The sequence below is a fragment of the Dipodomys merriami genome, unplaced genomic scaffold (assembly GCF_024711535.1).
Source record: "Dipodomys merriami isolate MVZ:Mamm:240054 unplaced genomic scaffold, mDipMer1.0.p SCAF_336, whole genome shotgun sequence".
NCBI classification, from domain to species: domain Eukaryota; kingdom Metazoa; phylum Chordata; class Mammalia; order Rodentia; family Heteromyidae; genus Dipodomys; species Dipodomys merriami.
The window spans coordinates 420,996-446,887 of NW_027204893.1; the positions used below are offsets into that span (position 1 = coordinate 420,996).

A 25,892-nucleotide genomic window follows, 5' to 3' on the forward strand; every position below is an offset into this window, starting at 1 on the left:
AGCCTGGTGTTCAGGGGTGTCACAGAGAAGATAGCAATCAGGGCGAGCCTGGGACCAGACCTGCAGAATGACTGTAGCTTGGGGCTGCAAGATGGCAGGGATGGGGAGTGGACTCAGGATGCTCAGGCTTGACCCCCAGGCTGCCGCATGGCCTCCAGTGAGATACTGGTTCCTGCCTCATGGCATTGTTGTGAGGACCAGAAGTCCTCAACGTAGGTCAGTGAAGCAGAAAACCAGCACATTTATCTTTTATGTTTTCATTTTGGGGAGAACCCCTCCAAGCACGGAGAGACCAGGGTCTCTCCGGAGACTGGTTATGGTATTTTTCTGTGTGTGCCTGGCAGCCTGACATTCTCGGTTCTACCGGCTTCCTTAATAAGTCTGCTCACTTCTAGACTTGCTAGGTCAAACTTGAATTAATACAGCCTGAACTAAACGTGTTGCTCTGGGTTGACATTTACCTTGTCTTGCTCACTGGTGAGGTAGACAGAGAAGAGACATGTAGCTGACTGAGGCAGTTTGTGTCCTGCGGCTGCTCAGCCCTCAGGTCCTTTGAGCATGCTTTTCCTTTGGTTTGTGATACTTACACAGAGGAACTGGCCCATCCCAGGTCTAGCAGGAAGATGGTGGGCTCTGGAACCGGCCTTCAGGTGGGTCAAAAGGAAGGCTGTGCACTGGGGTGCTGGGTAGGAAGCAAGTGAGGAAATACTTTTTAAAAAATATGTTTTGTATTGTAAAAATACTGTATAGAGGGGTTACAGTTACATGAGCAAGGTAACATGGGAACATTTCCTATCAAGCATTGTTGCCTCCCCTACCATCCCTTCCCTCCCACCTCCACAACTAAACCCCACCCCCACCCCTGGCCTAAATTGTAAAGTTTGTCTTTCAACATAGTATCTTGAACATCTCATTGTTGCAATGGGTCAACCTGTATCCCTATTTAAGCATTTTGTTTTTTCCCTTCCCCTCCCCAAATTAAAGAAGTGTATATACAAGATGCAAGGCACCAACATCAAATACAGTAAGAACAGGGGTTATACTGTGGGGGAGGAACATACAAAGAAACAAAAAAAATCACATGATACATTATAAATATGTTAGAAACAATAGCAAGAAGGAAAAAAACCACTTGTGTCCCTATCTTGTGGTTCATTTCACTTAACATCATCTTATCTGGTCATATGTACATAGCTTTTGACCTTTTCTGCTTGTCCCAGACATATACTAGCTATTGCAAATAAGGGAAACCATGCGATCTAAGTTTCTTTGGATCTGGCTTACTTCACTTAATATAATTTTTTCCAAGTCTGTCCATTTCTTAACAAATGGGGTGATGTCATTCTTTCTGATGGGGTATAGAATTCATATATATATATATATATATATATATATATATATATATATATATATATATATATATATATATCACAGTTTCTTGACTCATTCACCTACTGAGGGGCATTTGGGTTGGTTCCATACTTAGCTATGGTAAATAATGCTGCAATAAACATACTTGTGCTGGTAGCTTTAGTATGGTCTTGTTTGTGATCATTTGGGTAAATGCCCAAAAGTGGGATTGCTGGGTCATAGGGGAGCTCTATGTGGAGTCTTTTGAGGAACCTCCATATTGGTTTCCAAAGTAGTTGAACAAGTTTACACTCCCACCAACAATGCAGTAGGGTTCCCTTCTGGCCACATCCCCTCCAGCATCTGTTGTTATTATTAGAGTTCTTGATTATAGCCAGTCTAACTGGGGTGAGGTGGTATCTCAATGTTGTTTTGATTTACATCTCTTTTATGGCTGGAGTGGTTGAGCATCTCTTCATGTGTCTATTGGCCATTATCAAGAAAATACTTCCTTTATCTGTAATGTTAGCCAAGACTGGGAACGTTCCCAGCATCCCCGGTCTCTCCGCATTCCCAGCATTCTGCATGTTTAGTAGGTCCCAAGGCACTAAACCTGTAGTGATCACACACAAACAGATGCACGAACACACACATACACATAAACTCATGCTTCCGCAAATGCAGGTACACAAACACACAAATGAGCTTTATTGGGAACATTATCTTCAGCAAAGCAAAATACATCCTAGACATCTTGTAAACTGCAAGAGAGAAAGATCTTGAAAACTGTCTAGGACCTGGATGGTGGTAGCTCATGCCTGTAATCTTAGCTACTAAGAGATTGAGATCTGAGGATTGTGGTTCAAAGCTAGCCTGGGCAGGACAGTCTGTGAGGCTTGTCTCCAATTAAGCAGCAAATCTCTGGAAGAGGAGCTGTGGCTCAAGTAGTAGCGCACTAGTCGAACCTTGAGCAGGAAAGCACAGAGACAGTGCCTAGGCCCTCAGTTCAAGCCCCAGGACAGGCATAAAAAAAGATAGGGAACAAAGTGTTCTGACTTAATTGCTACTGAATTTGAGATCTGTGTGAACTGTGAAAAGAGAATTTTTATTCAGGTTTGTAATTGTTCAATGTTATTGTACACAGGACTTTTGTAGCGGATTCTCCCAACCTCGCCTGCCATGAAATGTCTCTCCTTAAGGTTTTTAGAGATCTGCCCTTGGGGTTTCGTTTGTTTTAGTTAGAAGGTTTCAGTACCTCCGTGTCATCACATACTATATCCTAGCCTATAGAACCCTTCTGTTCTGAGAGCCCTGCCACTAGTCCCACAAGCTCCTTGTAGGCAAGGACGTTACTCTTTATTTTATAATCCTGTGCCCAAGTGCTTGACCCAGAGGCAGTGTCACCTGCTCATCTGCCGGTGACAGCATAATGACGCTTAGTACCTTTGGCTTCACTCAACCATCAGACAAAAAGTGGACCCCAGGTCCCTTCCCTGCCTCCCTCCCTCCCGGGGGGTGGTGTGTCATGTCTGGCCCTTCTTCAGCCTTCAGCTGAGCGTAGGCGGAGGCTTCTAAGCCGTCCCACAGCTGCTCTGTAGGACATTTGTTTATAAAGTCCATGCAAAAACAGCTTGCAAAACAATAGTTCCCTATGCTTTCTGATTTCAGCTTTTCCGATGCCTTTATGGACAGAAAATACAGAATCCTTCCTGTTTCTGACAGAATTTCTGCATTGAAGCTTAAGTTTTTGAAGTTTCCGTAGTCAGGTACTGACCACTTGAGTAGACATAATTGGGGTAACGTCGTTCTCCCTTACCTGTCGCTGCATCCCAGCAAGGTAGGGACCACACCAGATGAACGGGACAGCAAAAATGCAATGAAAACTGGCCTGAGAGTGGTAGCGCATGCCTGTAATCTCAGCTACTCTGAAAGCAAAGGTTGGAAGGATTATGATTAGAAGCCAGTCTGGATCAAAAGTTGGCAAGCCAAGCCTGGTGGTGTAATCCTAGCTACATAGGAGGAATAGGTAGAAGAGAGACACAAGAGCCTATCTGAAAAAAATAACAAAAAAAAAAGGCTGGGGTCACGGCTCAGGTGGTAGAGGGCTTGCCTAGCCCTAAATTCAACACACCACCAAAATGGTAATGAAAATCATCTTTGATTTGCCCTTACTGTATGGACAGAAATGAGGTACAGGGGGAATAGAAACACTTGACGTGAATCCCTGTCTAGCCATTTGCCTGCTGTGTAACTTTGGACAAAATAATTACCCTCTCTCAGCCTCAGTTTCCTCATCTCTTAGATGGAGAAAATAATGCCCAATACCTGGGATCATTACCAGAGCTAGAGGTATTTTTTTTTTTGGTAGAAGTTCAATCACAGCTATACTAAATCTTACATGCCACATGAGCCTATATGCATATATGGAGAAGGACGGACAGACAGAGAAGATATTCTGGAAAGAAAACATTAACTTATTAAACTTAGCTAAAGTAATGCTTCCCTGTATGCCCAATGGTGATTTTCCCCTCCCTTTTCTGCTTTTTTTGTATATCTTAAATATTTTTTCCACGAACACATATTGACTTTATAATGAGGAAAATAGAAAATAAGCTTTAAAGAATAAAATAGGAAAAAGAAATGATAAGCTCTAAGAGGCAAGCGTAAGTTGGCACTCCGTAAATGGGAGCTATTTTTACTAATTAGTCATTATGCCTAATAATAATAATTAGGAATAATGATTTCCTCGGGGACCAGAGGTTGTGAATTAGTGTCTTGGTGGTGGCTCATGACTCATAACTCTTGCTCAGAGGGAGGAAGGGAGTCTGGGTCCTCTTCCAACCAGGCCTCTAACTCATTAGGCCTCTGTCCCTCCCTCCCTCTGCAAACCCCTGAGCCCCAGCTCAGCAAGGCCCCTGCCTCTGCCTCCTCTCCACACGCGCTACAAGCAGAGCTCCCAGTGCCCTCAACCATGGGGATTTCACCTTTGGCAGGCAGAGGCTTCCTCCACCCTGGGGAGTAGCACGGGCCATGGCAGGATGTCACCATTTGTCCAGGGGACACTAGGAAGAAAGCCGAGAGTCACATTCCCACTTCTATCCGGGTAACAGAGAGGACACCCCTCACGTCCAAAATGAACTTCGTGCTATTGATTGGAAGATCATGAAAGTCCAACATGAGTCTATCTTTAGCCATGCATAATGTGATGATAAGTCAGAATTTAGCCAAAGCAATTGTTTAAGACTAAACTCTAAGACACATTACACTATAATAGCCTCAACCAGATCCAATTAAAATTGTAACACACACACACACACACACACACACACACACACACACACAGAGTGCCAATACTGAAGCTCGAACTCAGGTCCTGGGTGCTCCTCCTTAGCTTTTTCACTCAAGGCTAGCACACTCTACCACTTGAGCCACACCTTACTCTAGCTTTTTGCTAGTCAATTAGAAATGAGAGCCTCATATACTTTGCTGCCTGGGCTTCGAATTGCAGTCCTCAGAGCTCAGCCTCCTGAGTAGGATTATTGGTATGAGCTACCAGCGCCTAGCTGAGAAAAAATTCTTAATGAGCTGTGCGACTTAGACAAGGCAGTGAACTTCTCTGAACCTGTGTCTTTCAGTGTGACACAAGGGATGAGCCCAGCTGGCCCCTGGGGTCTCTAGATGGTCTCAGTTTCATGACATGGTGATTATAAATGTAGTCAGTTCTGGGAAGAGAGTGGACTTGAATGGGCACGCTGCCAGAATGGGACTGCCAGGCAGGGAAGACAGGGATTCGTTCCGGGGCTGACTCTGGCCTCTGTGGCTCCATGGATGACAAAATGATGGCAGGGCTGCAGCCTGAGGCCCCTCGAGCCAGGGAAGCAGGTCCCCACGACCCCTGCCCAGCCGCACCCACAGCGAGCCCCAAGCATAGCCCTGAAGATCTGAGAGCGGCAGCAAAGTAAGTCAGACACTGAAGCACACACATCACAGCATTCGGCTTAACATGAGGTCCCTGGAGACAGAAAGTAGAATGGAGGGTGCAGGGGTGTCGGGGAGGGGCCGTGGGGAGCTGTTGCTTCGTGGGGAGTGGAGTTTCAGTTTGGGCAGGTGGGAAAGTTCTGGGTAGCGGTGGACGGTGCTGATGAGTGCGCATGACGCCCCCAGCACTTGTGATCTCACTTGTAAGAGGCAAGGCAGACAGCTGCTCTGGTGCCAAAATACCATCATAGGAAGGCAGGCAGATTGCCCAAGAGACGGTCACTCCTTGTGGGACAGAGCCTAGTCCTAGCCCTGTGAGGAAGGAGGGAAGACGGCATCCTGAAGCTTCCTGCGTGGAGGGTCTCTGCCCCCCAGCCCGGGCCTTCCCTCCCGCTGCCAGCCTGGGGCCAGCGTGCCTGCCCGCTCCTGCTTGGCTCTGCCTTCTGGCCCTCTCCCTATCTCATGCCCAGGCACGCTCTGCGCATCTCATAGGGCATCACAGCCGTGCTTTCTTATCTCAGGCCGGAATTGAGTCGAATCCAGCAAAGCTGTGTTTGGATCTTGGGGATCATTGGTATGTGCACTAGCATAGCGTATCCTAGTCAAATTCTCAGTAGCTAACCAAAGGCGATTAACGCGGGCTGAGAAATTGCAGGTTATCATTCGACCACAGCCACCATCCATATGCATGAAGCCTAAGGACCAAGCTCCTTTACAGAATCAGAAAGAGCCTTTAGAGGGATGGGTTTCAAAGAAAGCTCTGTCCCCTCCCGGCTCAAAGCCATCCCTCCTCCAACTCCCCAGACCCCCCACCCCCACCCCCGCCCCTATGCCCACCCCTAGAAGCCAGTCAGTGTTGTCCTGGGTCTGCTGCTGCTGGGCTTTCCCCATGCCATCTAGACTCTCGGAGAGCTTGATGGGCTTCTGTCACTTAAGAAATTGGTCACATTTAGAAATATTCAGCTTCGTTGAACATGTCATGGCAGTGTATAGGAAAAACACACACACACACACACACACACACACACACACACACATCCCATTATCTCCAGAGTTTGCCTGAAACAACAGGCTTGTTCCTGAAACAGATGTTTTGTGAAGCCCACCATGACAGGCTTATCATCTCAGGCTGGAGATGGGCCAGCACGCAGACACCAGCCCCACAAGGACATGCATGTCCCTGCTGGCTGCCTGTTCATCCTGCACAGCCGGCCCACGGGAGACGCTTCCCGTGGCTCCTCCTTCTGCTGATCAGGATCTGAAGTTAAACAGTTTACAAGTCTGAGGCTGGAGACAGTGGCAGGCAGCCAGGTGCTCCTGGGAGAGACTTTTCAAAGAAGCTGCTCACAATGTCTTGGTCTACTGTGCCCCAGACTCCCTTCTAGTTCTTTCTACTTGCTATCTCAGAGCGATGCCCTAAGGTCACCTAGCTCAGGGATGGGGAAACTGAGACCTTGTATTTGTTTCTTAGGACTGCTGTAACAAATCACCACAAAAGGGTGCCTTAAACCATAGAAAAACGCCTTTCTCTCAAGACTCGGGGCCAGAGTAGGAAATGGAGTTACTGGCAAGGCCCCTCTCTTCCTAATGCTGCGGGGCAGGGCCTCCCTGGACTCTCTCACAGCTTTTGTTCCTTGGTTTTCAGCCAGGCCCTATCTCTGTCATCACACAGTCTTTTCCTTTAGAGATGTCAGCGTCAAATCTTCCTCTGCTCTTCTCATGTACAAGGACATCTGTCATTGGATTTAGGGCCCTCTCTAAATCCAGGATGATCTCCAGATCCTTCACCTGATTGTATCTGCACAGGCACTTTTGAAATAAGGGTACATTCACAGGTCTTGGGTGTGGGGGGCGGATTAGGAGATGGACATGCCTAGGAGTGAGGGGTCTACTCAGGTTACGACAGTCCTCTAGCTGTTAGCTAGTTGTTTTCCCAAGGTCATTTCCCCAAGGTCAAATAGTAAAAGGACAGAGTACTGGTGGAGAGTGGAATGCAGGCTAGCTGGCAAGGAGCTGACATTCTCCACGAAGCCTCAGCTGCCCACGTATCAGATGCTGTGAGGCAGTGACCGTATTGTCATAGAGCTGAGACACAAGCAGGACGTGAGGGGTTCTGCTCGTAAGAAACTCACAGCTGGGTGGAAAGAAGCTTTGCATATTGTTTGTGAGCCTGAGCCCTTAAGTCAAGCTGACCTGGGTTCATAATCTGCCTTTGCCATTTCTAAACTAGATAACCTTGGGCCAGTTATGTCACCCCTGCTCTCATAGAGAAAGTGTCTCACCTAGAAATTGGAAATGATATTAACAATAATAAGAGCTGGGTGCTGGTGGCTCACACCTGTAATCCTAGCTACAGAAAGCTGAGATCTAAGGATCGCAGTTCAAAGCCAGCCCAAGCAGGAAAGTCCATGAGACTCTTATCTCCAGTTAACCACCAGAAAACTGGAAGTGGAGCTGTGGCTCAAAGTGGTAGAGCACTAGTCTTGAGCAAAAAGCTCAGGGACATAGCCCAGGCCCTGAGTTCAAGTCCAGTGACAGACCGGGGGGAAAAAAAAAGACTATGAATAACCTCATAGGGTGGGGGGAAGGATTAAATGAGAAAATGTGTTTAGAGTACACGTGAGAGCCCAGGCAGCCTGACCCCTTGTCTTTTGTGGTTAATCACCTCCTCGCAGACTTTCCACCTGCTGGGCCTCCCTGGAGGACCCCTATTGGAGCCTGTGAGTGGAGGAGGCTCCCTGAGCTGTTTCTCAGAGGTGGGGATGAGGAAGAAGACGACTCCAGAGCTGACTTGAGGGTTTCAAACTTGGCTCATTGCAAGGAGGCAGTTGCCAATAACAACATGGAACCAGCAAGGAACAGGTTCTGGGGAACAAATTGCGTTCAGCTTGGTACGCTGAACTCACTGAGAGGCAAGTGGGACATCTGGGTGGATTTGTCTGGCAGGTATTGGGTTTAGAAGGTGACTTTTCAAAGCTACATGGAGCCAAAGAGTGAGAGAAAAGAATTGAACCTATTTGGACAAATTCCAGTGCTATCTCAGGTGAAGGCTTTTGGGGGGACAGAAAGCAAACTCAGAACAGAAACAAGGATTTGTATGTATTGGTTCCTCGCAGCTCTCGGGTTTATTGTCTGTAAAATGGGTGCACTGCATTCTGCTTGTCAGGCTGCCTTAGATCAGAGATGGAAGATGGCTTGTTGCCATAGTAACAGGCAGTGGTCACCTACCTCAGTCCCCCAAATGCTGAGCATGACAGGAGAGACACAGGTGTCCCATGCTGCACGCTCTCTCTCTCTGGGTCCTAGATGAGGAAATAAATTGTTTATAATAATGAAGTGCATCTGTACAACATGTCTCCTGGCAAGCGATGTATTGTTGCCAGTGGTTTTGTTTGGTGAACCGGTTTGGTTTGGCGAGAGCCCTTGTCTCATGAACATGGTGAAGTACTTCTGCCTGCCTCTGGTTCCTCAACTTCTATCTCCTACTCATCCAGCCCCCTTGCCCTCCAGCATGTGGCTGGACAGGGTAGGTTAGTAGACGTTGCCATGACAACCGAGGAAGAACCTGAGCTCCAACAGTAGGTAAAATACATGGCAGACTCTTTTATTCTCCTTCTTGAGGGTCAGATACCCACCACAATCCTGTTGGCATGGAAACCTTTGGCTCCCATCAAGTGGGGATATTTATTTGAATGATTGAGTGGTGAAGAGAAGCTACCTTGTAAAAAGAAAGAAAGAAAAAGGGACAAGACACAGTGAATCTAGCCATTGACACACTGCTCCCTAAGGCTCTCTCTTGGAAAAGGGAGTGGAGTGGGGTCAATCCAGACTCTGTGCTATGCATCTCCTCAGCTTGGGTTGGCGGGGGGAGAGGTTGACTGTCTTGTTCTACAGCGTTCTTTATATTTAGTATTCCATTGAGCACTTACTAAAACCTTGTGGGGTCTGAAATTGTCACCACTTTGCAAATGAGAAAACTGATGTCCAGAAAAGCTCAGTGCCTTCCCCAAGGTCACCTGGCTGATCAGTGACAGTTACGGGGCTGAACCTCAGGCCTGCCTGATCTGCAGTCTCTTACGAGCCATGGCTCTCCGCTGCCACCTCAACCTTGTACTTGAGGTCCCACAGTTCCTCTAGGGTTTCTGGGATCATCTGGGAGACATCATCTAAAAACTGTACCATGATAACTAAACATTTAGTACTTCTGTGAGAAACACACTGCACACTATCTGGATGTCTGCTTGGGGAATTGAGCAGTGACAAGAGAAATTAAATACCTTAATGGATTTTGACAACAACTCTATGGTAGGGGAATTCAAATTGCATAGAGAAAAAAAGTTAGACTTTCTCTCTGGACCCAATTGCTAATATGCATGCCTAATTTATTAGCTCAATTTTTAAAATCTAATTTTGTTAGGACAAACGTTCTTTGAGGAAAAGAATGTAATGGGTTGAAGGAGGCCATGGATTCTTCTAGAGGAGATGGGCTTGAGCTGACCCTACATCCCTACTTGCAGAGCCAGTGCCCATCAGGCGATCTGTAGCTCATGCCTATAATCTCAGACAGGAGGATCACAAGTTCAAGGCTAGCATGAAAAACCATGTCGAGAAAGAGAGAGGTCGGGAGGGAGAGAGACAGAGACAGAGAGATGAGACAGAGACAGAGAGTAGCTTCCAGAACTGGTGTCACATTCCTGTAATCCTAGCTACTCTAGAGGCTGAGATCTGAGGGTTGTGGTTCAAAGCCAGCCTGGGAAGGAAGTCCATGAGACTCTCATCTCTTAACCAGAAATAATATGGAAGCAGAGCTTAGGCTCAAATAGCAGAGTCCCAAACTCGAGCAACAAAGCTAGTACCAGGTCTGAATTAAATCACAGAGAAAGTGAGAGAGAAAGAGAGACAGAGACAGAGATAGAGAGACAGAGAGATGAGACAGAGACAGACAGAGAAACAGACAGAGAGACAGAGAGAGGAGAGGAGAGACAGAGACAGAGAGACAGACAAAGAGACAGAGAAAGGAGAGGAGAGACAGAGACACAGAGAGAGACAGACACAGAGGCAGACACAGAGACACAGAGACAGAGACAGAGATACAGAGTCAGACAGACAGTCTAATGAGTGATAACCACAAAATGGATTCTATTTCCATTCAAGTCATAGTGTTTCAGGAAGGAGAAGCCACAAACATAAATGGCCATAACGCACGTTGAGAATATGACCAGTTCTCCAATGATGTGCTGTGGGAATTGCAAAAGGGTATGTTTTCAGAGTGGAAGGGTAGGGGAAGACTTGTGCACTGGCATTTAGGATGAGCTGTGAGAGAGTGGGCAGGTGCAAGTCACTGGTGGCTCACACCTGTAACCCTAGCTACTGAGGAGACTGAGACCTAAAGATCACGGTTCAAATCCAGCTCAGACAAGAAAGGCTCTAAGATCCCCTTATCTCTAATTAACCACCAAAAAACTAGAAGTGGAGCAGTGGCTCAATGATAGTAGTAGCCTTGAATAAAAAAACTAAGGAACAATGCCCAGACCCTGAGTTCAAGGCCTAGTATCGGCACAATAAAAAGGGGCAGGGAGAGAGAGAAGAAGAAAAAAAAGAGTGGGCAGAATATCTTCCTTACAGACCCAGCAACCATAGGATCACACCCCCCCCCATTTCCCCTGCCACACAAAGGCAAAGTCAGGGCACCCTTGCCCGGGCAAGGTCTCTGGGATCACCCCCTCCAGCCCCCTATCACCCTCGCATTAGTGCCAAATTCATACAGAATGATGCAAAAGGGATGCAAGACGCGAACGCCACGCGCGCCATGGAGCAAAGGTGGCTAGGGTTTGCACGTACGTTAGCACCACTGTGTGGGAAGAAGCCCCCAGGGAAATCAGCCAGTGTCAAGTGACATGCGCAAAGCAGGCTGGTTTGACTGGGACGTCGGGGCTGGGTGCTGGCTGGCCTGGAATACGTTCACAGACTCAGGAGTAAGACGTGTTGGCTCTGCAGCATTCAGAACAGAATTCAGATTACTCAGAACATGAACTGGGTCTAGGTGATATTAGAGACCAAAAAGAACTGATGGTGTAAGAAATACAGCATAACCTCCACAGATGGCTCCCCCAAACTCCGCTCACTCACCCTCCACTCTCGCACAGCCCCGTACTTGCGGGCAGATCTGTGTTTAACACTGCGATGTTTTATATTGCAGACTCGCGCTGAGTGTGTAATTAAAAGGATCCCTTCATTAGCAAAGCTACACAATGAGAGCTCAAGTTGGCCTTTTCTGCTAATTTTGGAGGTTCTAAAACAGGCTAATACTGCCGCTGCTTCCAACTGTCACGCAGGCAGTCTTTTGCTGCCACTACGAAGGCTTTGTTCTCCCAGGGTGTTGATAGGCTCTTTAAGCAACCAAGAGAGGGAAAGAGGAGGGAAGAGCCATGGCAACAATACAAGCAGAAGGTTGGGATAGTGTTGGGATTTAAGATGTGGCTTCCATAGGCCAGGTGTGATAGTGCCTGTAATCCCAGTATACAGAGGCACAGGTAAGAGGAAGCTCTTTTATCTTGTCAGTTGTGGGGCCTGAACTCTGGGCCTGGGCGCTGTCCCTCAGCTCTTCAGCTCAAGGCTAGCGCTCTACCACTTGAGCCACAATGCCACTTCCGGTTTTTTCCACTTATGTGGTGCTGAGGAATCGAACCCAGGGCTTCATGCATACAAGGCAAGCATTCTACCACTGAGCCACCTTCCCAGCCCAACAAGGAAGCTCTCTTAAGGCTATAGGTTTAGTCACAAACCAAGCAATGGTGACCTGTGCCCTTCGGGAATTCACCATCTAGTGAAGGATAGAGAGACATTCCACAGATGGTTACACAAATAGTCACTGAGCATGGGTATGATAATAGCTATAAAGAAACACCATGTCACCAAAGGCTTAGCCTTATCCGGTCCTCAATAAAGTGTTTTCCTTTTGTTGTTGGTGTGGGGCTTGAACTCAGGGCCTGGGCACTGTCCCTGAGCTTTTTTTGCTCAGGGCTAGCGCTCTATCACTTGGAGCCGCAGCGCTACTTCTGGTTTTCTGGTGGTTAACTGGAGGTAAGAGTTTCACAGACTATCCTGTCCAGGCTGGCTTCAAACCGAGATTCTCAGCTCTTAGCCTCCTGAGTAGCCAGGGTTACAGGCGTGAGCCACCAAGTTCCCAGCTCGCAGGAAAGATGTTTTCGAAGGGTGGTCTTGGGGTTTGGAACTCAGGGTCCTCAACTTGCTTGGCTGGTGATCTACCATTTGAGTCATACCTCCTGCCTGGATTTTGGTTTTGGGGGGAGGGGCGTTGAAATGGATTCTTGTGGAGTTTTCTGACTGAGCTGACTTTGAACTGCCATCCTCCAGATCTCAAATTCCTCAGCAGCTATGAGTAGAGTAAACTTCTTAATGAGAAGATGATTGTGATGATACCTACGGTCAGGAGGGTTTTGTTGTTCTCTAAGCTGTGGAAAGCATTTTGGAAGAGGTGCTGCAGACTCTTCGAAGGATGGGTGGTGTTCAAGTGGCTAGTCTGGGAAGAGCACTTACAGCAGGAGGGAGGGACATGGGGTCTGGAAGGTAGTGACCAGACAGCAGGGGGCCACAGACACTCTACTAGAAAGCTGAAGCCTTGTCCAGCAAGTAAACCTTCTCTGGTTCCTAGCAACCATCAAAAATCCAGAAGTGGGAAACATGGATCAAGTGGTAGAGTACCAGCCTTGAGCAAATAAGCTAAGGGGCAGCGCCAGGCCCCCAGTTCAAGCACAAAAGGGAGGAAATTTAATGGCAGCACTGGGAGTCCAGCCATGTTTTGATTGATGTCCCCAAAGCTGCACCCAAACTACCCAGATCACATGGAGCGGATCTGTCCTGAGCGGTTCCCTGGCCAGAGCAGAGAATGTTCTGTCTATACAGCGTCTGTGCTGCATCACAGAGTAAAAGGGGCAGCGGTGAAGCCACTCACACACGCTCGACCTCGGCCAGCGCTCCGGGGCTCAGGGCAGAGAGTGCCCAGCCAGAAAAGAAGCATATTGGAGGTCTGTGTTAAAAAGAGCTGTCAGTTCCTTCATCCAGAAAATGAGAGGGCTGTGCCGAGTAACCCCAAAGGCCCCTCCAGCTCTGAAATGGCCTGAGTTCTGGGGCTATGGGAACCACAATGCTAAGATTTAGAATAAGTTTTAGTGTTTGTCCTTGTGCTAATTCATGGTCAGGCTGAGTAGGAAAATGCTCAAGCAGCAAGCAAGCCCAGGCCAGTGGCTTCACCCATCCATCCCCCAGCATGACAGAGCCCCAGGCTCTGCTTCTTCACAAGATCCCTCGCTAATCTGCATTGGACAAGCATTCTCCATCCTCCATCCTCCTGAGGCCCTAGGTTCAAGGTAACAGATGGATTTGTTTGGCAAATTATAAAAAACCAGCCACTTCCACATGATGCTGGACCCTTCCAGCCAGTCCCACCCTGGTGCTGTATAGAAAGGCTGCTCTGTGCGTGCGTGTGAGCACGCACGTGTGCACGCACACTCGCACACACACGCATGCACCAGTACTAGGCTTGAACTCAGGGCCTTGTGCTCTCTCTCAAGTTTTCACTCACAGCCCACACTCTACCACTTGAGCCGCAACCCCTCCACATCCAGCTTTTTGCCCAATAATTGGAGATAAGAATTGAGGATTGTTCTGCCCAGGGAAGGCTCCAAACAACGATCCTCATCTCTCCACCTCCTGAGTCACTAGGATTACAATGTGAGCCACCAGCATCTGGCAAGGCTCATTTTTATTCTAAGCAACACCCTCCATTTTGTCTTCATAGCATAGACAGTACACTTTCATCCTTCCTCCTCTTAAGTTTCACAACCCCCCATAAAGTGAGAGGCTTCTGTCTCTTGTGTTAAGGGAGGAGAAAATAAGTTTAAAGCAGTTGCATAATGATAACAGGTTGAGATGCCTCCGTGGAAAGTGCCTGGCTTGAACTCAAACAAATCTGGGCTCCAATTAAACAGCTGAGTGACCTTCAGAAAGTAGGTTGACCTCTGTGAACTCTTTTTTTTTCTCATTAGTAAAAGGGGACTACTTATACAAGGTGAGCATTTCCTTATCCAAAATGTGTAGGTCCAGAAGCAGTTCAAATTGCTGGTATTTTCTTTCAGATTTTGAAATATTTCTACGTGCATAATGAGATACCTTATAGATGTTTCATATACTCCTTATAGGTATAGGCTGGAGGTTATTTGTGCATAAAGCAAAGTTTCTTGGGGCAGAATTTTCCACTTGGGGCTTGGTGTTGATGAGCCAGATGGTGATATTTTTTGGAATTCTGCTCCTTTGGATTTGAGGAGTAGAGGTGAATACTCAGTCTATAATATTTAATGTATAAGATTATTGCCAAGGCCAAAAGGAAATGTTACCAGTAACCTGGCCCTCAGGGCTCTCAGGGCCGGAGAGCCCCTGGGTGTGGAAACTGCTTTAAGGGTTAGGAGCAGTGACTGGCTGACTTTCTATGCTAGATCAGAAGCCTGTAAGTTTGTCTCCTCATAATGCCTACTTCACTGTATTTTTATCTATGGTTTATTTTGTGCGCGCGTGCGTGTGTGTGTGTGTGTCCCCCTTGAGGCTTGAACTCAGGGCCTGAGCACTATCCCTGAGTTTTTTTGCTCAAGCCCAGCATTCTACCACTTGAGTCACAGCTCCACTTTCAGCTTTTTATGGTGGCTAATTGGAGATGAGTTTCCCGGACTTCCTGCCAGGGCTGGCTTTGAACTGTGATCCTCAAATCTCAGCTTCCAGGGAAGCTAGGATTATAGGCTTGCGCCACTGGCAGCCCAGGTAGGATTCCTTGTTTTTAACCTGCAGTTCCTTCCGTGAACGAAGTGCTACCAGTATTGTCTGTCACTGGAGATGACACTTGGTGCTAGAGGCGAACAGGGACAGAGCAGCCAGGCAGGTGCATGAGTCTGGGTTTTAAAGGGACTTGAATATTAGACAGTGGTTCCTCATTAAGTCCTTCTTTCTCCCTCAGTCACTTTGGAAACTCAAGCCTCATCTGTTTCATAGTCTAACATCTTCTCTTCAAATTGCACAGCATCGCCCATCAAGCAAATGGGGCCTCTGTCATGGCACAGATTTATAAAGTGACAGAGCTGGGCTATATAATCGTTATGTTTATTTTTAGTGACTTCGTCCTCCAAGTCTTGAAATGAGCTGCAAGTCTAATTTAAGGCACTCCATTGGTGCGTGGTTAGCATTTTCTTCAGCAATGCCAGTATGATACAAGCACGTATGAAATCTCCTGGTGACAGAGGGGCCTGTCTTGGCCCGAGAAGCAGGGGCGGGGGCCTGCTCACATCCCTCTGCCATGCCCCGTCCCTGCCCACCGGACTGTCCTGCCAAGCCTCAGCCTCGCCAGGAACACAATCCAGGATGTGCTCTGCCGTTCTGTCCCCATGTTGAAGCAGAGGCTGCCAAGTCTTTGCCCGTGCAGCGTCTCTGGCGCCAGCTCCCTGGCTCTGCGCCCATTGCAGCCGTCCTCCTTGGGGCCTCATCTTCAGTCACCTAGACCAGCGATGGTTAGATTCCTGCGGCATCCCTCAGGACCACCCATGGGGTTGCTACGACAAGAGGCCCAGCCTGCTCTCCATGTCTGAGTCCCTAGGTCTCGGCTGCACAAAGGTGGACCGCAGTCTCAAAACAGTCCATCTAGACGATTCTAGAAGTTTCCTGATACCCCCACTCTCCCATCTCAACTCAGAACATGTGCTTCTGGGAGAGTTATATTTACCACCAGCTTGACTTTGCCACTCCTTGCCTGCAAGCTTACCACATTCTCAAATTAAAGCAGGGCCTACCAGGCTCTCCGGCAGCCATAACACCAGAATCGTCATTGTCGTGTGTGTGTGTGTGTGTGTGTGTGTGTGTGTGTGTGTGTGTGTGTGTGTGTGTGTGTGTGTGTGTGTGTGTGTGTGTGTGTGTGTCTTACCTCTTCCCTTGGTCACAGGCCACTATGCGGCAGGGACCACACCCACCTCAGCCTTGGATCCAGGGCCCTGGGTGCCTATGAATTCTCTAGAGAGAATTCCAACAAATCCTCAGGAACTAGAATTCCGTCTCACACACCTGCCTCCTTTGCTAATTTCTGGGGATGCGTCCTCTCACTGATCTGATGCAGGTAACTAAGCATGGGGTGAGAGCCCCAAGCACGAACCCTGACTCCACTGCCAACCGTGTGAATTTGCATGGCCTCTTGGGGCCTCAAGGCCCTAATCTACCAACGGGGAACCTTTCACGCCTCTCATTGACTTGTTATAAGAACAGATGAGATGCAGAGATAAACTGCTTCCCCCAATGCTCCACATAGCTGAGGTCTCTAAAGCCCTTTTTTGCTTTAGTGGTTTTTCAGATATGGTTGGGGACTGGCATCAGACCACAATCCTGAATAGCTAAGAGGGCAGGAATAGACCACCATGCTCAGTTTATTGATTCACAATGGAATCTCAATAACTTTTTGCCTGGGATGGCCTTGAACCTCCATCCTCCCTATCTCTACTTCCCAAGTACCTGGGATTACAAGTATGTGCCACTGTGCTTTGCTAATAGTAGCAATTTTAACAGTAAGCTTACTGGGCAACAACAGAAATAAGTAGTTTGTTTGTTTGTTTGTTTGTTTTTGCTAGGTTGTAGGGCTTGAACTCTGGGCTTGGGCGCTGTCCCTCAGCTCTTCAGTTCAAGGCAAGCACTCTACCACTTGAGCCACAGCCACTTCCGGTTTTCTAGAAGTTTATTGGAGTAGTTTATTGGAGACTTTCCTGCCTGGGCTGCCTTTGCACCATGATCCTCAGATCTCAGCCTCCTGAGTAGCTAGGATTACAGGCGTGAGCCACCGGCACCTGGCTGATAAGTGGTTTTTCAACCATCCAGATTTTTCTTTTCTTTTCTTCTTTTTTTTTTGCTGGTCCTTGGGTTTGAACTCAGGGCCTAGATATTGTCCCTGAGCTTCTTTTACTCAAGACTAGTGCTCTACCACTTGAGCTACAGCTCCACTTCTGACTTTTTCTTGGTCATTTATTGGAGATAAGAGTCTCACAGACTTTCCTGCCCAGGCAGTCTTTGAACTGTGATCCTCAGGTTTTAGCCTCCTGCATAGCTAGGATCATAGGCATGCGGCACCAACACCTGGTTAACGTTTCAAGTTTTAATGAAAAGGAATTCCATTTCATTTGAAAAAGAATTCCATTTAATTTGAAAAAAATGTTAATAGACAAGATATTCCAGAATTCTTTGCCTTGTTTTAATGAATCAAGGAGATACCCAATTCATTTTTTTAAAAAAACCAAACTGATCCCAAAGGACTCATAAGCTTGATTTATATTTTCTTTACCAGTCACTTTCATTTCATAAGCTCAACATTTCCATTAAAATGCTATTAAGTAACAACAGGATTTTACAGTATTTGCCATGGCTTGGCTCTCAATGTGATCACTGCAATTATCTCCAGCAAAGATACCATTTCTCATTGTTTCATCCCTGCTTATATATCAGCTACATTGTTAGCGCTTCATCCAGGTGAATAAAACCGCCTGGCTGGTGGGCTTGAGACTCCCAACGGGACTTCTAGAAGAATAGGGATGTTCAATATCAGTAGACCCAGAAACCTGCAAAAGAACACAGACTCATTCTGCTGAGTCAGGATGTAGTGGGGGCGGGGGAGGGAGTGGATGTGGGGGGAAGCTATTCACTGGGAAACTCCAGTAGGTGTGGAGGCCTAGCTGAGGCCACCACCCTGGATACATTGATTAAGCGATTCCCTGGTGCCAGGTGCCTGTAATCCTAACTACTCAGGAGGCTGAGATTTGAGGATTCCGTTTCAAAGCCAGCCCAGGCAGGAAAGTCTGTAAGACTCTTATCTCCAAAACATCTATTGTTACTAATGTCCCTGCTGACCAGGGTTTCAGTTTCTTCTCTAAAATGATAGGGCTATGAAATGTTCTGGAACTAGGTAGTGATGATGATGATGATGATGATGATGATGATGATGATGATGATGATGATGATGATGATATAACCTCATGAATGTCCTAAATGCCACCAAACTGCACACTTTAAAATGGTGAATTGGGTAGACTCTCGTGTATGTTTTACATGACAAAAATAAATGACATTGTTGGGTGGAATGATCTCCAAAGCCACTGTAGCTGTAGCATTTGGTATTTGGGAAAAGAAGCACATTGCTTAGAAAGGAAAATGCTCACCAAGCTGTCTTTAAACACACTCCAGTTCATATATCACTAAGTATCTAAGTGAAGAAGGAATTAATTATGTTCTTGTTCAGGCTTAATATGGAATATATACATGTCCATGGGAAATGTGCTCGTGAAATCTGACCTAAGTGCCATGAGAAGATACTTCGGATGAGCACAAAGTTTTTTTTTCTTGTGAATTTCCATTTTATTTATTTTTTTAAATATATTTTTATTGTGAAAATACTGTACAGAGAGGTTACAATTACATGGGTAAGATAATGAGCACATTTCTTATCAAGCATTGTAGCCTCCTGCTTTGTTTCCCCTTCCCATCCCTTCGTATCCCTCCCCCCCCACACACCAAAGTTGTAAAGTTCGTTTTTCGACATGACTTGTACATCTCATTGTGAGCACAAAGTTTTTAATGTAATTTAATGTAATATTTTCCTATCGATAACTATAGACACGAAAACACTAATGCATGCATCTTCAAACTCTGGGGCATTAGAAGTGATTTTGATTCCTTTGGATATGTCTCAAAATGTCTGCAAGGAGCACAAATTACCTCTTCCTCCTCCTCCTACTCTTCCTCCTCCTCCTTCTTCAGGTTTGAACTCAGAGCCTCATGCTTTCATGACAGTTGATCTGACTGCATGCAGAGCCATACCTCCAGCCTTCGTTTGTGCTGATTATTTTTTAAGACAGGGTCTCTGTACCCACAAGGGCATGTGCCTGGGCAGAGAGCTGCCTATTTAAGGAAACTCTATTGTATCTATCTATTGTCTATTGTATCTAGCAATTCTCAGCAAAGGGTCTCAAGTTTTCTGCCCAGGGTGTCTTCAAATCACAATCCTCCCAATCTTAGCCTCCCAAGTAGCTAGGATTATAGGTGTGAGCCACTGGCACCCAGCTATCAATTACAATTTAAAAATTCCTTGTAATTAAACATAAACCATTGTGTTACATTTAGGTTTTATGGCCCCGCTGTGAATCATGTGTGATGTGCTTTAAAATGAGGAGGTAACAAGGCAGGCTGAGGGCTGTCTTAGAAAAACTGATTCATAATCCTGCCCAACTCAGAATCGGCCAGAGCAATGAGAGCGACACCTTGCCAACTCTCAGTTTCCCGACCAGGGATAGAATCAAAGACTATGTAAAGGTGCAGAAAGAGCAAAACAAAATCACAAATGTGGGACAGCTCTGAGGATTGAGTTATTCTCAGAGCTGTTTTCATTGTTGTTTGGTGTGTTCAAACTGTATATTTCCCCTTCACAAAAACCTCCTGAGTGCTAATACTGCCGGCATCTGCCACTTCTCCAGCAATTGAAGAGCTAATTTCCTGTAAGAGTGTCACTTCTTTTCCTGCATTTTTCTTCTTTATAATCTTAGTGAGGAAACACTTCTTTTCGTCTAAAAAGTCACCACCTGACTAGTATTTACTATCTGAAGTGTTCAAGGTGACAATCACAAAACCACTTTTGCTGAAGGAAAGTGGCACACCCAAGGGAACATTTACCACTCCTGGGGGATCCGGCTCTTTCCCTTTACAGGGGGAGCATTTGTCTTCCAAAAGCTGCCACACTGGTGAGCTCTCAAGGGGATTTTTCCTTTGTTTTGTCCTCTACCTGTCCTTCTTTGAGACTAGAGTTGAGACTCACTTAGAAGGAGTAGTGAGCAGGTTTTCTGGGCCCCTCTCTTCACTCTGGGGAGATCTTCCTGGAGACAGGCTCTTTTGACTGGCATGAGACAATCCTTTTGGACAGGATTGTCAGGGAAGATATTTCTTGAATGACTTCTCCCATTTAGAAGGGTTTATAAGATATAAAGCAGCAGAACTTTGATATTTTCTTTAGGGCTCACATTGCTATTCAAAGCAAACTTTCCCACTTCGCCAAATCCAGCGGAGCAGTCCCCGGGCACCTGCGACGTGCCAGGCCCTCTCCGGAGGAGCATTGGATAAAGTGTGGCCTCTGCCTTCAGGAAGCTCACAGCATAGCAGGAGAGGCTGGCATCAAAACCAGAGTGGCCCAGGCAGGAGTCAGGAAACAGGAGGGCATAACCAAGGAACAGAGTGGGCATCCACGGCCAAGGAGACTCAGTGGGTCCTGAAAGTGGCAGACTGTGCCAGGCTCAGTGTGGGGCCTGACATTGTGTTTTCCTGGATGTAGGTGCACTGAAACTTTGCCATTCCATGAAGAGAATGGTATTGAGTTTGGTACCATGGAGCATGAGTCCAGTTTCCCTGGATGAGATCGTCAAACAGGATGCATTTTACCCACCATGTCTAATAGGCTTAGGGTCCTGTCCCCACAGGTGACAGGGCCCCAAAAGGGAAGCAGGCTATAAGCACAGAGAAGCACTGAGTTTGGAAGGGAACTGGGAGCAGAGTGAGCACCAGGGTCTCACAGGCCTGGGCCTAGGCAGCAAGGTGCAGACAGGGTCAGTGTTCAAAGTCCAGAAGGAAAGGCTATGCCCGGCCAGGCAGGGACTAGAAATGAGGCCTGAAAAGAATTCAAACCTTGAGAGCTTGAATAAGGAGTGCAAACTAGAGAGTGTTAGCAAGGGACTGCCTCCCCCAGATAGCCTCAGTCTGAAGCTGGTGGCTCATACCTATAATCCCAGCTACTCAGGAGGCTGAAGTCTGAGGATCATACTTTGAAGTCAGCCTTAGCAGAACAATCCCTAAGACTCTTATCTCCAATTAACACCAAAAAGCCAGAAGTGGAGGTTTGGCTCAAGTGGTAGAATACCAGCCCTGAACAAAAACGCTAAGCAAGCATGAAAGCCTTGAGCAAAAAATGCTAAGCAAGCATGAGAGGCCCTGAGTTCAAGCCCCAGCACTGCCACCAAAAAATAAAAATAAATAAATAGAAGAGGTTCCTTTAGGTAGCAGTATACAAGATGGAGTCAGGAAGACAGGATGTTGCAAATCAGGCCAGGCAGGGCAGAGTGAGAGCAGGTTTCAAGACCAAGGGGGTAAAACTGGCTGTGGAGGCAGGGCAGGTGGAGCGGGGCCGGCATTGATGCTGTTTTCCTGCCTGGGTAGCTGGCAGGTAGTGGGGACATTCAAGCGAGGACACATCTGGAGTGAGGAAAAAGTGCTAGATGGTTCTGGAGAAGAAAAGGATATTCTGAGTTAGCGGTGGATATTTGAGAATTATTAACTGCTAACTTTGACTCTCAGAATAATGTCTGAATAAAATATGCAGACTAAGGAATCACAACATTCTGATCATTTTTTTTTTGGTACGAGTTCCAAATAAAGAAAACAGTTAAGCCAGGAAATGTAATTGTTCCTGTTCCTAGAATTGGGTAACTGATGTATCTTTGCAAATTGTTCAGTGAACTGTGCTTCTGGCTTCTTGCCAGGCCCTCAATGAGATTTTTATATTTCTTAATTATTCAATTACTACCCACAAGTAGGAGTTTGAAATCAAACCCAGCCTGCTTCATAGCGGAGTGTTCTCTTAGGGCCATGAGTACAGTAAAGATAGTTTCCTGGATTGGGAAAACAGGCTGATAGCCTAGTAGAAGCATACATTTCCAGTGGCAACTGCACCTGGGTTCAAGCCCAGCGCTGCTGCACACTAGCGGTGGGGGCCTGGGGCAAGTCACCTCTCCGAGGTCTGTAAAATAAAAACCACAGCAGTACACATCCCCTGGGCTATCGTAAATCTCAAATGGAGACATCAGAGGCTATATCATGAATTCCTTATTACTTCAGGTCTCAGCAGCTTGGAAAAACAGTAGCCAGAAAGGAAGACGTGGACAGCAAGAACGCTGGGGGAGCCAACAGCAGCCCTGAGGCCCACCTGCCCTCCATTTGCCTCAAACAGGTGTTCCCCAAGTACGCAAAGCAGTTCAACTACCTGCGCTTGGTGGACAGGATGGCCAATCTGTTTATCCGATTCCTGGGAATCAAGGGGACCATGAAGCTGGGACCCACCGGCTTTCGTACCTTCATAAGGTCAGTGAAATGAGTCTCCTCTGCTTGGGCCTTGGGTGGAGTGGAGTCCAGTCCCTCAGCTGGGTGGCTGAGCCTCCCTGATCCGTTGTTCTGGGTCAGTACCTCATTTGAGGTTGGGTGAGCCTCATGGCTGCCACTGAGTCTGGCACATCATAAACTCTTGTTGGGTTGAAATAATTAATATTATGGATGTGACAGCATTCACCACCTGAAGACTGTGGTTAACAAAACAAAGATATACTACTGGATCCATCTGAGTTTTAGTAGTGTCACAAGATGCATAAAGCTGGGAAACTTTATAAAGAAAAAAAAGGTTTGTTTAACTCAGAGTTTTGGAGAAAATGCCAAGATGAAGCGCTTTGGTGAGGGCCTGGTGGTAGATGATGTTGTGGTGGGAGCCTGAGCTGGGGGAAGGGAGACTCCAGACAGGAAGCTACAGAACAGTTCAGGGTCAGGCCCATTCTTATAACCCACTGGCCCAGGAATGAATCCAGGGTCCCACAAGAACCACTGTAATAAGGCCCTGTCTCTGATGACCTATAGACCTCCCATTAGGTGCCATCTCTTAAAGATTTTTCCATTTTACCATGAACCACACCTCCATCCACTCAAACCATATCCAAACACAGCAGCTACCCTGAGCCAGGTATTGAAACACATCTTAATAATTTGACCTGGCCAGATGCCAGTGGCTCGTGTTTACAATCCTAACTACACAGGAAGCTGAGAACTGAGGATCCCAGTTCAAACCCAGTCTAGGCAGAAAAAAGCCTGTGAGAGTCTTACCTCTAATTAACCATCAAAGAGCCAGAATTAGAGTTGTGGCTCAAGTGTTAGTATTAATCTTGAGCAAAACATCCCAGGCCCTGAATTCAAGCCCCAGAACTGTTATAAGTAATATTAATAATGATAATCATAATAATAATTAGACCCATGAAGTTAGACTTTGTGCTTCTCAATCCAGGGTTCATCCAGGTAGTTGAGGGCTGGGGCTGAGCATTTACAAAAACATAGTCAAGCAACAAGTCACCTCTGTTCCAAGGATCAGTTTCCAGAAAGTTAAATAATTCAGCTGATAAATAATTTGGTACATTTGCTCTAAGATGAACATAACATGATTATATTATAGTCTATATTACAAAAAGGAATATAATACAAAATTTGCATGCATTTGAAAGGAGATGAAATGTGAGAAAACAAAAAAAGTATTTTTTTTGCTGCAGGCTACAATAGTAATCAATTTCCCTTAAGTTACCTTGGATTATCCGAGAGTATTCTGGGAGTAGTCTAGAACCTCTTGTTGGCCTCATGGCCTGAAGGCAGCTTCATGACCATCCTTGGACCTCTGTGGTTTTTTTTTCCTGTAAAAATGGGGGTAGAACCGCCTAGGCTTTGGGATTGTGTGTGGAAGATCAGTTAGAGCAGCACAGAAGCATCTAGCATGGGATAAATGATCGATATATGTTAGTTACTTCCTACAGTGTTTAAAGAATGCCATGAAGCTTGCTGTTTTTTTTTAAAATATACACCCAAACACACACACACACACACACACACACACACACACACACACACACACACACACACACACACACACACACATGCTGTACAGAGTCCGACACGAAGTTGTGTGTGCCAGTGAATGACTTGCAGAGTCCTTCAACAAATCTGAATTGGCTTCAACAGAGAATTAATTGCTCATTAGCAGATTATTGTAGCATATACACTACAGGAAAAAAGTCTCCGCCAGCCCTCAATGTGGCTGTTGTTTTTCTTGTCATTGGTTTTAATATTTCCATGTTGCACCTCAAAATCACACTTTCCCCAGTTTTTCTTCACTAAAGCAAATAATTAGACATCTTGAGTTGGAAACTATTTTTGTCAAAAGGCTTTTCTCCAGAGAAAGTGGATGGTAGCATTCTGGAACCAGTGGGGTAGTAAGCAGAAGTACTGGCAGGAATTTTTGCCATTTTAGGAAACCTGAAGACAAATTCACAGAGTGATTTGCGAGGGACTTCGTGTGTGTTTAGGGTGGGAGAAGAGGTTGGAGGCAGGAAAGACTAAGAGCATGGATTTCGGGGTCAGGCAGGTCCACTAGCTTCAAGAATAAGCATATTATTATATAGCTGAATAACACCAGGTCAGTGCTTTGTTTCCTCCAAGTCTCAGTTTCCTCATCTGCAAAATGGGTGGTTGTTGTGAGGTTGGAGAACAGACTATAAATTATCTGGCCAAGGGCCTAGGTCAGTTGTTAAGTGAGATGTTTATGGTTTCTTCCCATTAGACTGTGGGAATTTTCAAGATTAGTCAACTGGCACCTTTATTATTTGCCATAAAAATACTATCTACTATGATAGCCTTCAACTAATTTCATAACTGCATTTGGCTCTCAGTAATAAGACAAACAACCTTCTGCAAATGGCTTAGGGAGAATAGTTTTCTCTCATGTAATGGGCAAATTGACAATGGGAGTGGCTGATGACTCCCCAGTATAATCTCTGTCCCAGACATCATCGTTCTTCCCATCAAGCCCAAGTATGTCCTGCTAGATCCAGGATTACATTCTGGTCACAGAATGGCTGCTCAAAATCCAGCTATCTTGATCAGCTTCTAGGCAGCAAGAAGGAAGAAGGAAGGAAAGTCACTACCAGATGAATTAAATACCTTTAAAAGCTTTCCCACATGAGACACTGGAAGCTCACTCACACCTGTAATCCTAGCTACTCAGGAGGCTGAGACCTGAGGACTGTAATGTGAAGCCAGCTTGAGCAGAAAAGTTTTTCAGACTCTTATTTCCAATCCGTTGCCAAAACGTCAGAAGTAGAGCTGTGGCTCAAGTGGTAGAGTGCCAGCCTTGAGCAAACAAAGCTAAGGGATGGCACCTTGGCCCTGAGTTTAAACTCCAGAAGTGGTACCGAAAAAAGAAAAAGAAAAAAAAAAACAGAAAAGAAAGAAGGAAGGAAAGGAAAGGAAGAAAAACAAGGAAGAGAAAAACCTTTTCCAGAAGCTATATTCAATGACTTCCACTTAAACCTTACTAGCCACTGCCTGGTAGGTGGGAAGCTGGAAAAGAGACTTTTTCTAACTGTGCATATTCTCCTATTATGATGAAAAAGAGGAGAGAGAGATCAGATAAGTAAAAGTTTCTGCCCGTTTGTGATTCCTGGGCCTGAGAACATGGAGAGACAGCTCAGTGACAGCAGGCCCTGGTCATGAAGGCACGCAAGGCACTGTGGGAGCATCAGGCTGGCCTGTTGTGGCACTGACTCAGAACAACCAAGCATTCCACCACCACTAGGCCCAGACCTTCTAGAACAAAGTCAGGAACTTTCTGGGCAATCCCCAGCCTCTGC

The 25,892-nt window shown here is 46.4% G+C and overlaps 1 protein-coding gene across 3 annotated transcripts in view; it reads left to right on the plus strand.

Annotated features, from left to right (window-relative positions):
- Window positions 1-25,892, plus strand: part of LOC138803173 (tubulin polyglutamylase TTLL11-like) — a 236,386-nt gene that overhangs the window by 169,455 nt on the left and 41,039 nt on the right. For all 3 annotated transcript variants that reach the window (XM_069987004.1, XM_069987001.1, XM_069987003.1), the window contains one exon: window positions 22,297-22,539. In XM_069987004.1, the coding sequence (XP_069843105.1) occupies window positions 22,297-22,539 (243 nt within the window). The remainder of the gene's footprint in view (window positions 1-22,296; window positions 22,540-25,892) is intronic.